Genomic DNA, 12,871 nt, shown 5'->3' on the forward strand with positions numbered 1-12,871 from the left:
AATAATCCTTTTTTAAAAAAAGGGTCTAAGCCTCAAAAAATTTTAAGTGTTATTTGTAATACTGCATTACTTCATTTATAGTATCAAGAAATTGGAGCTAAAGCAATTATACTCCAATAAAGATGTTAAAAAAAAAAAGAAATTGGAGCAATTTAAATGTCTCACAGAAGGAGAATAGGTAAACAAATATATTCAACTCAAAGGAATATTATGAATCAAGTTAAAAATTTTGAAGAATATGTTGTAAGATAGAAAATTTCTTAAAATGTTAAATGAGGAAAGCAAACCACAAAGAGTATAAACAATAGAAGTTGAACTGTATTTAAAAATATACTTAGAAGAAAAGACTGGTGGGAAATTTACCAGAAAAGTAAATCTTTGTTTTTGGTTACCAAAACTTACTTTTAAGGAAAACAATCAGATAATTTTTGTTTAGCACTTTTGAAAGGGAAACATATATAAATATTCATGTTTCCTAGAAAAGGGAGCTTTATAGTAGAGAAGGGATAATTAATAAAGCTGTATGTAACTGAATTGTGATATTCATCTTCAGATCTCCCAAATGCCTCTGTTTAAAGTCACACTTACAAAGCATTCTGATGTTGACAGCAGAAAAAAGCACCCCTAGATGAGGGTCTCTAAAATCCCAGTCATTTAGTAATTACAAAGGCTGTGCCTCTATTACAAGTGAATAAATTGACATTTTGGTTTATTAACTAGGATTTGACTAATGAGTCAGTCTCCCAAGAGCCTAGTTCTTGCTCATGAGTGGCATAAAATTAGATTTTTGAACTTGGAAATCTGAGGTCCAGATCCTGGACTTTTTTGATCCCTACCCAAATATAGCAGCAGCCCTGGAGCACTGCTCAGACCGTTAGCAGTCTAGCCCATTGTTTCAGTGGTAAAAAAAGAAAGAGCAGAAATAAAAGGAAAAAAAAAAATCATGTTTTTATGTGATGAGCTGGTCTTTGAGTTAAAAAAAAAAAGAAGCTAGAAAGAGTGGTGATCTTTCCTTGAGTGGCAAGTGCTTAATAACTCATTTAGGAAAACTTTTGTTTGTCAATCTTTTTTAGTTTTTCTTATCTGAAATGCGATCTGGCTAAGTATATACACTTAATGTCTGACTCACTAATTAGCCTCTTTGGCAGTATTACATATTATATCATCAGGCTCTGTACTTCATTCGTACATATTTTTAAATAAAAGGTTTATTCATATATCATTCAATTCATTCATTTAGAATGTACAGTTCAATATTTACAGTTATGCAACCATCACGATAATCAATTTTAGAACATTTTCATCACCCCAGAAAGAAACCCTGTACCTATTGGCAGTCGCTCTCCATTTTCTTCCTAACCTTCCAGTCCCAGGTCACCACTAATCTACTTTCTGTCTCTATAATTTTGCCGACTCTGGACATTTCATGTAAATTGAATCATACAACATGTAATCTTTTGTAACTGGCTTCCTCACTCAGCATAATGCTTTAAGGTTCATTAATATTGTAGCATGTATCATTACTTCATTTCCTTTTATTTATTATTTATTACTTTTTATTTATTTTATTTCTAATGTCCCCTTGTATGGCTTTGCCACATTTTATTTATCCATTCATCTGTTGATGGACATTTTTAATATTGCCACTTTTTGGCTAATATGAATACCACTACAAACATTCATGTACAAGTTTTTGTGTGGGCATATGTTTTCATTTCTCTTGGGTGTATGTATTCCTAGGAGTGGAATTGCTGGGTCATAGGGTAATTCTGTATTTAACATTTTGAGGCAGACTGTTTTCTAGAGTGTCTGCACCATTTTCTAATCCCATCAGCAGTGCATGAGGGTTCCAACTTCTCCACATCCTCACCACCACTTGTTATTATCTGTCTTTTTAATGATAGCCATCCTAGTGGGCGTGAAGTGTATCTCATTATGATTTGAATTTGCATTTCCCTAATGATGCTGAGCACCTTTTCATGTGCTTATTGACCATTTGCTTATTTTCTTTGGAAAAATGTCTATTCAAATTCTTTGCCATTTTTAAATTGGGTAGTTTTTTTATTATTGAATTATGAGTTCTTTATATATTTTGTATATATTTCCTTATTATATATATTTGTAGATATTTTCTCCTATCTGGGGGTTTTCTTTTCACTTTCTTGATGGTGTCCTTTGAAGCACATAAGTTTTTTATTTTGATAAAGCCCTTTTTTTTTTTCTTGTGCTTTTGGTATCATATCTAATAAACCATTGCCTAATCCAAGGTCACAAAATTTACATCTATGTAAATAACTCTATTCCAAGAGTTTTATAATTTTACCTCTTACATTTAGGTCTTTGATCCATCTTGAGTAACTTTTTATATATGGTGTAAGAAAGTATCCCAGCTCCATCCATTCTTTGGCATGTGGATATCCAATTGTCCCAGCACCATTTGTTGAAAAGATAAATATTTTTCCGTTGACTTGTCTTGGCACCCTTGTTGAAAATCAAGTGACTGTAAATGTGAGGGTTTATTTCTGGACTCTCAGTTCTATTCCATTGATTTATATGTCCATACATTTATATTTTTCTTTTATTCATTCTACAGAGGTTTATTGAGCATCTTTATATGCCAAGCATTGTGCTTGACATGTCCATTTTACTTGCTTTTGAGAACCAAACCCTACCTCTTCAAAGCCCAGATCTTCTTTAAAACTCATTCTAAGATATAATTTTCTTTCATAGCCAAACCTATAGAGCTTTGTATGATTTGCACATGGTCTTTTGGCAAGTTGTAGTTTGTCCAACTATATAAATGTCTAGAAGTCTGAGTGTATTTTAGAGGGCTTAGGAGAATGAAAATTGATCAGGGATAGTCCACTGAATGTATTGAAGATGAGGTTAGTTTTAAAGCGGAAGAAGAATTTACAACCCGTGGTGAGAGGTTCCTGGCAGGTGTGCAGTTGCCCACGTTCAACTTGACAGGTCCAGGAAGTTGGTAAGTCTAGTTGCTGGTAGCAGTAAGACCAGAGAGAAATGATGGAGGGGCTACTGGATTGCATACCCGTAATTCTGCTTCCAGATTTTATTTTTGTAGCAGTTCCTTGCCAGTGTAAAGTTACAAAGATAGGAGAATGTTTTCAGATAATGACTTATTGCTGGGTTTAAGATGAATTAAAGGAGGGAAGAATTTTATATAATGGTGGTGGCTGGTCTCTAGATTGTGGTTGTAGGAACTGAAGGGAGACGCCAAAGAAATGTAAACTTACCAGAACTTGATGATTATCTAAAATAACTAAACATGATTCCAGTGTTATAACTTGAGAACATTGGGAAGATAATTGTACCAATGCTTACTGTTAAGAACAAAGTAAGAAGAAATGGTATATAAACTTTGATTTTGTCCACTTGTTGGCAGAATCTTCAAGTGGGTTATAAAAGATGCCAACTTAACCATTAGATAGTATATCATATCAAGTCTGATATCCAGGGGCTTCCAATATTCCAGTGACATAAATACCATTGATTTTCCTTCCATAGTTGCCTGTTCATATTTGAAACGCATATTGCAAAAGGAACTTTCAACGCCTAATTTTAAAGGTTAAGCAGTGGTTTTATTTTCTCTACCTGTATAAGTGGTTTTGAAAGACCTACGAAAGGTACCTAGATTCTATGGTTTGCTATTGCCATTAACAATTTTATTGCTTTGAGGGAGGAAAAAAGTTTTAGTATTGACTACATAGAAAAACATAGTCTATATAGCAATGTAGATAAGTTTCAGTTGCTCATGATGGTTTTGGCTTTAAACATTAAAATTTGGATGTTTTAGAAAATCTATTACATTTTGAAACTTAGTACAATACATTTATTTACCCATCCTAAAATTTCTTTCAGGAATTGTTCCATCTTCTGTTGTCCTGACTTCTTTCCAGGTGATGTCAAGAGTTTTTTTAATATGGGCAGTAACACATAGCGTCAAAGAGGTAAGTGTTTACATTGATAAAAGTAAAATACTATCAGCTTTAACAAACATTGGTCAACTTTTTTTTCTCACTTGTGTGTTATGGCTAAAGATGGAACTCCAGGTCATATCAATATAGCCCAGATAAAAATCACTTGTACTATAGGAATTGGGTTACTAGGAATTGGGAAACATACCCCAAATATGCAGTGCTGTAAAGAGAAGACTGATTACACAAAGTCCTGCAATCGCAGTTCCCTTGGAGGTTTGGCTGGTATGGGTGTGCTCTGCACCTCAGTTGTATTCTTCTGCTTTCTTGTTTGGATCCAGCACCATAAACTCTGGACATCTTCATCCTGTAGTGGGACCGTTGTGGAAGTGAGGGACATTAATGCATTCCCAGAACAGTCCAATCTTTGTAGGACCAGGAGAAACAAACTTGTTTCCACCCAGCCCACCAGGGTTAGTGGAATTCCCAAGTGTGCTGAGTCTAGTGGTTCTGGGAGGTCTGGGGTGGTGGATACCCGGGCAGGCCCAGGGATGCTTCTTGTAAGAACTGGGGGGAGAAAGACATCATTACCATGGGTGTAAATCTACAACTAAGCTTTCATTTTCTGGTATCAGGGAAGGGAGTTGTTTTCCAGTATGTTTTTGGCTTTTTAAAAGTCAGTTATTACTTGCTAATGTCATCGTGAGGAAGAGTACCTGTAGCCACCAGGAAGATTCATTTTTCAGTTTTCCAGTCCCAGTAACTTATCACCAGCATTATTGGGTTCTTTAGCCTCATGAAATGTGCTAATCCGTTAGCATTATTCTGGTTTTTTCTTTGTCTTCTATTACTCTGAAATCCCTGTCAAAACATTTTGTTTTTCAGGATTTATTTAGACAGTTTCATTTGTATTTTAACTAATGATTTTTTTAACTTTTTATTGGCGTATGATATACATACAGAAAAATGCACATAGCTAATGAGTTTTTAAGCAAAATTGACTAAGTTATTGTTTTTGTTATAGATTCACAGACTTTTTCTTTTAAGCTCTTTCACTCCTTGAAGATGTCTGTCTACACTTTCTATGTAGGAAGAATGTAAAACAATCTCATACTTTTACATGATCACTTTTTAGAGTAAAAACAGGATCACATTTCTTAAAAAAAAAAAAAAAAGTCAAAAACAGGCAAGTAAATCCTAATGTAGCATATTGCCTCTTGACCTCATTCTTAATTGTTTCTGGAATAAGGAAAAGTTACTGTTTTCATTGGTTTCAAAGTTCTTTCTATAAATCATTTTTAACCTGTATTTCTTCCTCCTTTACTTTTGTGTATGCACTCTTTCCTTTCCATTTTAACCAGCAACTCGAATTTTTAATTTCCCAATAGTCTTAAGTGACCTAAACTTTCTTCCTAATAGTAACTCATTTATATTCTTAAACAGGTAATTATGTACTTTCGATAATTAAATGAAGATAGAGTGTTTTCAACTCTGGAGTGTTTAATCCGTTTGCCAGTAGAGTCAGATACTAGGTGTCCAGGAGCTAATGCTCCAGGTGATGGGTTATTCATGGCCTCTGCTTCTCCTCTCCTCTGCTTCAATAGCCACTCCTCTGCTTATTAGCACTTCTGGCAAACGGGGTGGTAGACAGGTAAATCAAAAATGATTACAGTTCAAGTTAGCAGTTGTTACCATATTGCTGTTACCGACATTTGCCAGGATTTCCTGGGCAGAGCAGGAAGACAGCTTGGCTTAGAAAGCTATTAAATGTCTCTGTGGATTACAGCTATGTCGACCTGGCCATCGCCCTCAGTAACCTCCTGCCTGACAGATGCACAGACTTGACATTTAACAGATGGTTTCACAGGTAGTGGCATATTTGAGCCTTACAGTAATTTAAGTTATATGCTTGTTAGATTTGCATATTCAAAATTGTTTCTCTGCAACGAAACTTACCCAATTTCTACTATTGTTAACATATCATTTTCTTAGGAATGTAGTAAATTTTATTGTCTTTCTGTCACCTCTTGGGTCCTCTTCTTTTCACATATACCCTATTGATTAATTGACTTACTCCTTTCTCACATAAATAGCATTTGCTGTTCCAAGGTCACACTTCTTTTCTCCTCATTCCCCTTTTCTTTGAAAAGAACCCATTCATCGTTTTGTTTATGGCAGTAGATTCCCTCCGGGCCCACCCCAAGTTGCTAATAGCTAATTTGAAAACCTGTTGCTGTAGCATTTCAGAGGCCAGTCTGCTGTCTGTGACCTGTTCCTCACCCCCTTCTCTTGGCCAAAGGCTGTTTTTCCTGCCATAGAGTTTCATGTTAGCTATAATTCAGTTTGTTCTATACAACATTACATATGGCTTCCCTGTTAAACTTCCATTCTTCTGTTTTACTGAAACATCTTTAAAATATCTTTATTTTCTTTATATCCAGCTTTGTTTATTTTAATGGTGGGAATCACATAACTAATGCATAGGGAAATTGACCTCAGAAATAACTGCTTCATAAAATATATATCACTTTCTCATAGTCATGTTCAAATTCTTTTCACAGTACTCTGCTTTCATTCTCAATTTGTTTTTACATCATATTTCCCTCTAAAGTGGACACAGATTCTTCATTTTCATAGCATTACATTTGGATTTGGACTCTTGTTCTACCCTCTCTGGCCTGCTTTTTTTTCTATGCTCATTCCCCTTGTTTTCTATAATTGTACATGATGTACTAAGGTATAGCCTGTATACCTTTTAAGACTAGATGCTACTTTTTTCATATTTGAGGTATATTTTCTTTTAAGACGCCCTTTAGGACATGCATCCTTACTTGTCATTATAATTCTTTACTGCATGGAATGCTAGTCGCATAGATGTCACCAGGTGTATCATAGAACTAAAAGGTGATCAGATGGTTTTCTTTTATGATGTATGAGGACCCACCATCACTAGCAGGACACCTTGATGAGCAGGATATTAAAGAAACAATGTCTCTATGCTCAAAAGCTTTTTCTTGACCTAACATAGCAAATAACCTTCCCACTTCTTTCCTTTTAAAAGGACTTTTTATATAAGCAAAGTAAAACTTCTGATTAAACAGACAAGCTCAGGGTGGGACATAGGGTTTGAGGGATACAGGAGGGAATCAGAAATTCTAGCTAACCTGTTTCCTTTCCAGTTTTCCCACCTGACCTCCAGAACTGAACTGGCTTCTTCCCCATTCCTTAGCCAGACTGGCCGCTGCTACTGCCACATCAGGCCTCTATGGGCATTTGTTCCCCTCATCCTCTGTTTGGGCCTGTGTCTTTGTCTCCTCATTGAACTGAAAAAACATTGACATTTTTCAGAGTGAATTGCAGTGGGAGATGCCACCTTCTGTCCCTCACTGTGACCCCCTTCAGAAACAGACAAGTCCACAGGGCACATATTCTTCCTTGTCCAAAAGAAGCTAAGCCAAGCCCCAGATTCCTGGACACACAGGTAGGCCACTGTCCCTTTTCCTGGCCCAGTCCTCTTTGGAGAAGCCCACACACATCCTCTCCGGAGTTCTTAGTGTAAGATCGCCATGTTCTTGGAGCAGAAGTCCCAGGTCACTGCCATGGGCAGTAGTTGAGTAAGAAATTGTTGGGCTCTCGCTGTGACTTTAGCCTAAGTGCAACAAACACCTTCGACACTTTACTAGCAGTAATTTGTGTAAAATAGACTATACCCTGGAGTGCTGAGCCTTCTCTCCTTTCTTCCTCACCCTTTGCCACCATTGGAGAAAAGGATGTTTGCCCACATTCCTTTGGAATGTTCTGTAAATTCTCCTGATTTCACCAGTCAGCTGTTTCCCACTTCTTTCTGGCATGCCACTGGGCTTTGTAACACTTAATCTACCATCTCTGCTAACTTCTCAGCAAGATGCCTACAAAAAGCTTGCCATCAGTGTTTAAGAAAGTTAGTAACCTCCAGTTCTTTATCATTATGCTGTTTTTTGTTGTTTGATGCATTACAGTTTACAGGGGGCTTTATTAAAATATGTTATAATTATTCACTCTTGACAACTGTCTCTTGAGGTAGGTTGTAGTCTCCATTTAAAGTTTGGAAGCTAGAGAGGCAAATGACTCTGTCAAATGGCAGAGTTGAAAAGCAGACTTCTGAATTCACAGTCTTCCCACTGCATCAGAACTTGCTCTCATCGGTTAGAAATGTGATGTAAACACATCCTTATTTTTGTGTGCTAACCATACTTTCTTTATCCCGTGTGGAGTTGAAAACCCCCATCTCAGACCCAGAAGCACTTTTCCTCTTCAGCGGTTCTGTCATACCACATGCATATGATTCTCCACTCAGATCATTTACATGTGAAATGTACAAATCAATTGTAGGCCCCCGGTGCTTGTCTGCAGCACTTTGCCCATGTGCTTCTCTGTTTTTTTAGTGCTCATTTTAGGACACTCTGATTAAATCCTTCCAATTAATTGGCCTTTCTCCTTGAAAGTTCCAAGACTATTTTTCATACTGGGGTTTATGGACTATTTGGAACCGAATTACCCAGAAAGCTTCTTAAAAATGCACTTTCCAGGTCCCGCCCCACATTTGATACAGAATTTTTGGGAGAGGAGACAGAGAATCATCACTGTTATTAAGCTCCTGGGATAATCTGATGAATTCTAAGGTTTGAGAAATGCTCTAAGAAACTGTAGTGTTGTGCTGTAATTTTATTTGCCCTTCTTTTTTCTTGATTTTACTTCCCATTTCTGCTTAGTTTTCTCGAGACCTAACCAAATTTCACCATCTCTGTCCCAAATCTGAGAGCCATAGTCTCATTCTTAGAGAGTGAAAGCCTGGAGTTCCCTTACCCAGCTAAGTGGAGGGACTAGTTTCTGGTGCCTTCTCCAAAATCTAGTGTCTGTGGAGCTGAGGCTCGCTTGCATGTAAGAGGAAGCTTGAGGGGCCCACCTTGAAGGCAGCGGCAGATCTGAAACCACGGCATTAAAGAAGCTAAAGCATCATTTGTTTGGGGGGCGGGTTGGAGGGAGGGGCTCCATCCTGGGCAGGTGCTTCTTGTTGCCTGGCCAAGCCACCAGGTAGATCATTTATGATTCCAGGTAGATCGTTATCGTTTCCACCCAAGGAAATACTGCACAAACATCTCTCTTCTTCGGTTTTCTCAAGAAAACCTTCCTTGGACACTTTTGTTATTTTCTAGGTAAGTCAAACTCAGTATTCTAGAACATGTAGGCTTAACAGCCATAATTTTCATGAGGGGTTGGTGAGTGTGCACTTCGACACTTACCCTGTGGCTTAGGACAAAGCACTTCAACTTTCTGAGCCTTGTTTTTCTCATCTGTGACATGGCAATACTGATATCTGTCCTGCTCATTTCACAGAGTTTTTGTGGAGATTAACTGAGAGGAATACATGAAAACAAGGCAGCAGTGTTTAGAAATCAAGGTCTCTAGCGTGCAGTTTTTTGCTGAGCAGCTTCTGAAACCCCTTATAAAGCAGTTTCACTTCAGAAGGAATGCTACTTCCTTCATAGATGCCACACAGTTTTTTTTTTCTTCCTCTTTTCCTCTCCTTTTTCACTCTTGTGGAAGCTAGAGGACTAAGTACAGTGGTATCCTCGATACTCCACGATCCTTTTCCTGGAGGATACTCCGTGATCCTTTTCCTGTTGTGTTGCACTATAGGTTTTCCTTCTCTGTTGGGTCCTCCAGCTGGGTTCGCGGTGCGCTCCTGCTCTTGCTGCCTCTTGAGGTTGCTTCTCTTGTTGGCATGTTTCCTGTGGCTGCACGTGCTCCTTGTTGTCCCTAATGGCCATCCATGAACATGGGCTTTCGGTTAGGCAGGAAGAGCACCTTCTTATCCCCATCATTCAGATGAGGAGCTGAGAGGCCGCATCTGGAACACGTTGTTCCCTCCTTGGGTACTGTGCTTGGACCAGCAGCCACGCCACTGTCTTCTAGCCCAGGCCATTTCCACAGTGACGTTCCATCTCAGTTAGCAAAGGACATTGGGGTACATTCAGTATCTTTTGGCCCCTGGAGTGCTGAATGTCTAAAGTTCTCCACCCTACTCCATCTATTCCCTTCCTTTCTATTTTAAATATTTCTGTAGGTGGATTTGCATCATCTTCACTTTTAAAATTAGCACCTCTCCTAAAGGTAGAAAACCTCATTATTTGATCGTTAATCAGACACTGTCAGACTTTAGACAACTCCAAGACAGATGTAGCAGTACTTTAATGCCACTTCCGCATCTGTTAATAATGGACACTTAAAGATAGTGTTACTTTTCTCAAGGCTGAATGGTTCACTTTGACATTGAATATATTTAGCGTAGGTGATTTTGGCAAAATCAGGTTGTCTGTTTTTCTCTCGGTGTTTTTCTGTCCCTTTCCAACATTTTCTTGAACCGTGTATAAAAATTTTATTGCAAAATATTTAGATCCTTTTGGTTTCAGTGTAGGTTCACTTCTGATGTTCCATGTTGCATCTTTCTCCCATTGTCTTAGTTCTTTTGTAGTGCTTGGAAAACTCCAGGGGCACTCCTTTGTTCAAAATGTATTATACTCTGTTCTTTGATAATTAAGTCAGTTGTGTTTAAAATAAAATAAAACATCTTAAACCATGCAAGTGAGTGTTACCACTACATCCTACAAGAACATAGCCCCCTTTGTCAGTTAATAGTTGAGTAGGTTCCAGGCCCAACAAAATCAGGAAATCAGTTTCATTTGTGTTTAATGTTAATCTTTTTCTCCTCTCGGCTCTCCTCCACTGCACCCTCCTCCATTGGTGACCCTGCCCCACAAACACCCTCACACTTGAAGTTTCTCGGGACCTTTTCTTTTGCTTTCTTACCCCAAGGGCTAAATCTGACATCATCCATTCCCATTCCTCAATTCTGGCACGAGAGGGAGTAGTTAAACCAGACAAACTCCCTGGAAGATTGCACGGTTATCTTCATTTGGGGGAATGTCATTCAGGGCAGGAAGGGCCAGGGCCTGACCTGTCAGCTCCAAAGGAAAGTGCCCCACTCTGTGAGGTTCCTCTGGGACTCAAAGCCAGACCTGCCCCAGCCTGCCCAGTCCAGACTGCCTTGCAGGTGGCCAGGCATTTCAGGCCTGAGCACTATTGGCTTCTTCCTTTCCCTCTGCCCCAGAACTTCCAGATCTTGGGTTTCCCAGTGCATTTACAGTTCAGTTAGTCTTTTAAAATATTATGCTAAAACCCTTTCCCCCATTTAATTGATGTTCTGGATGCGTCAGTGGTGTCTCCTACTTTCCTCCTAATTTTTTTTCCGTCTATTTCTGATAATGAAATTTCTGACACAGAAGCTCATCGTTGGAATGCATCCTCTTCAAGCATAAGACATTTTCATACTATTGGGTAGTATCTTAATATATGTAATTGCTGCTACTTAGAAATAGTAGGAAGCCTGTTTAGAGCCAAATCTGGATACTTGGAGTCCTGAGATTAACAAAGGTGTTTGACTTTTGGCACTAGGAAACTGTCATGGAATAGGAATGAGAATGATGAAAGAAAAAAAAAAAGGTTACCTTGCGTGCAAAATAGTAGTTTCCCAAAGAAGCACCTGAGATGAGATTTACAGGCCTGGAGCCTAAGTGGTTTCAGCTTTGGTTATATGTCATCAGCTTGAGTTGAAGAATAAATAATGCAGGGAAGTAAGCCTGTGTCATAGAAGTGTGCTGTCAAGTTGTACTGTCAGTGGAGAGTTACCAATAAGTGAATTTGACACTCAAACCAGTTTTCATCCATGGTTTGAAAGTGAAGTGAATTCAGATGTTTATTTCAAGCCAAAAAGGGTAACTTTTTGGTCCCATATAGTGATAGAAACATGTTGGTTACCAACATTTTTCTTTTGGATATTTCCTCTATCCCAGAACTGTACAAAGGAACTTTTGGTAATGGCAGAAATGTTCTGTCTGTGCTGTTCAATATAGTAGCACTAGTTGTATGTGAACACATATTGAACCCTTGAAATGAAGTTAGAGTGAATGGGGAACTGAATTTTAATGTAATTTAATTTTAAATAGCCACATGTGACTGGAGTTTACTGTATCGGACAGTGTAGCTGTAGTTGTTCAGTGTAATATTATTTACCATTCTCTTTATTTCAGTCAATTAGGTTCCATATATTTTATCTCATATGTGCAAAAGTAGCCAAAGGAAATTTATATGGTATACTTGGTATGCTGTGTTCTTTAAATCTGGGGATTTTTTGTTTAGTACTCTAGATTAAATTGTCATTAAAATCCTGATTGCAGGTGTGGGAAACAGTGTGGATGGTATTCTCATCTTTCGCAGAGGTAGCAGTTGATTAACTGGTGAGGCAGGAGGCCATATAGACCCTACCTTTCAGAGACCTGCAGTTTGGCCTTTGCAGTGGATTCACCATGATAACGTGTCCCACGTTTGTCTTTGTTGAAAACCATTTCCCAGGCCTTTTCTCTCCTATTTGAGTTCAAAGATACCATAGAAATGTAGTCAACATGATTATCTCAATGATCTCAGAGATTCTCATTTCACACTGTAAAAGTGAGCTGGTGGCATACATCGTGAGCATTGCTAAAGTATGTCAGCAAAGTCAAGGAAAGTTAAAAATTATTAGCTATAAACTGCTTTTACACAGGTGTGCTCCACGGTACAATGAGTGGCATTTTTAAAGCATTGATAAATATTCATTGGAAAACTTTTTTAATATGTAGGAGGAGGAACTGTCTCTTAAATTATCTGCTCCTTTGCCAAATCGGTCCTTTGTATGCTGTAGCTTTTTCAGTATAACTGTATTTTCAGCATAAATATGGAGAATCAGATAACTTAATTAAAAATACATAAATTGACAAGAATACCAGTACGTTCAGTCTCCTGACAGTTGACCTGCACGGTGAATGCAGCAGGTAACTGGTCTCAGTGGGAATCTTGAA

At 38.1% G+C, this 12,871-nt stretch overlaps 1 protein-coding gene across 4 annotated transcripts in view; it reads left to right on the forward strand.

Moving 5' to 3' along the window:
* Positions 1 to 12,871, forward strand: part of HACD2 (3-hydroxyacyl-CoA dehydratase 2) — an 88,413-nt gene that overhangs the window by 54,962 nt on the left and 20,580 nt on the right. For all 4 annotated transcript variants that reach the window (XR_014263364.1, XR_014263365.1, XM_082460965.1 and 1 more), the window contains one exon: positions 3,880 to 3,968. Coding sequence is in view for 2 of the 4 variants with exons in the window: in XM_082460965.1 (XP_082317091.1) it covers positions 3,921 to 3,968 (48 nt within the window). In the remaining 2 variants the exon portion in view is untranslated. The remainder of the gene's footprint in view (positions 1 to 3,879; positions 3,969 to 12,871) is intronic.

Source organism: Balaenoptera physalus (assembly GCF_965194825.1).
Source record: "Balaenoptera physalus genome assembly, chromosome: 4".
Taxonomy (NCBI): Eukaryota; Metazoa; Chordata; class Mammalia; order Artiodactyla; family Balaenopteridae; genus Balaenoptera; species Balaenoptera physalus.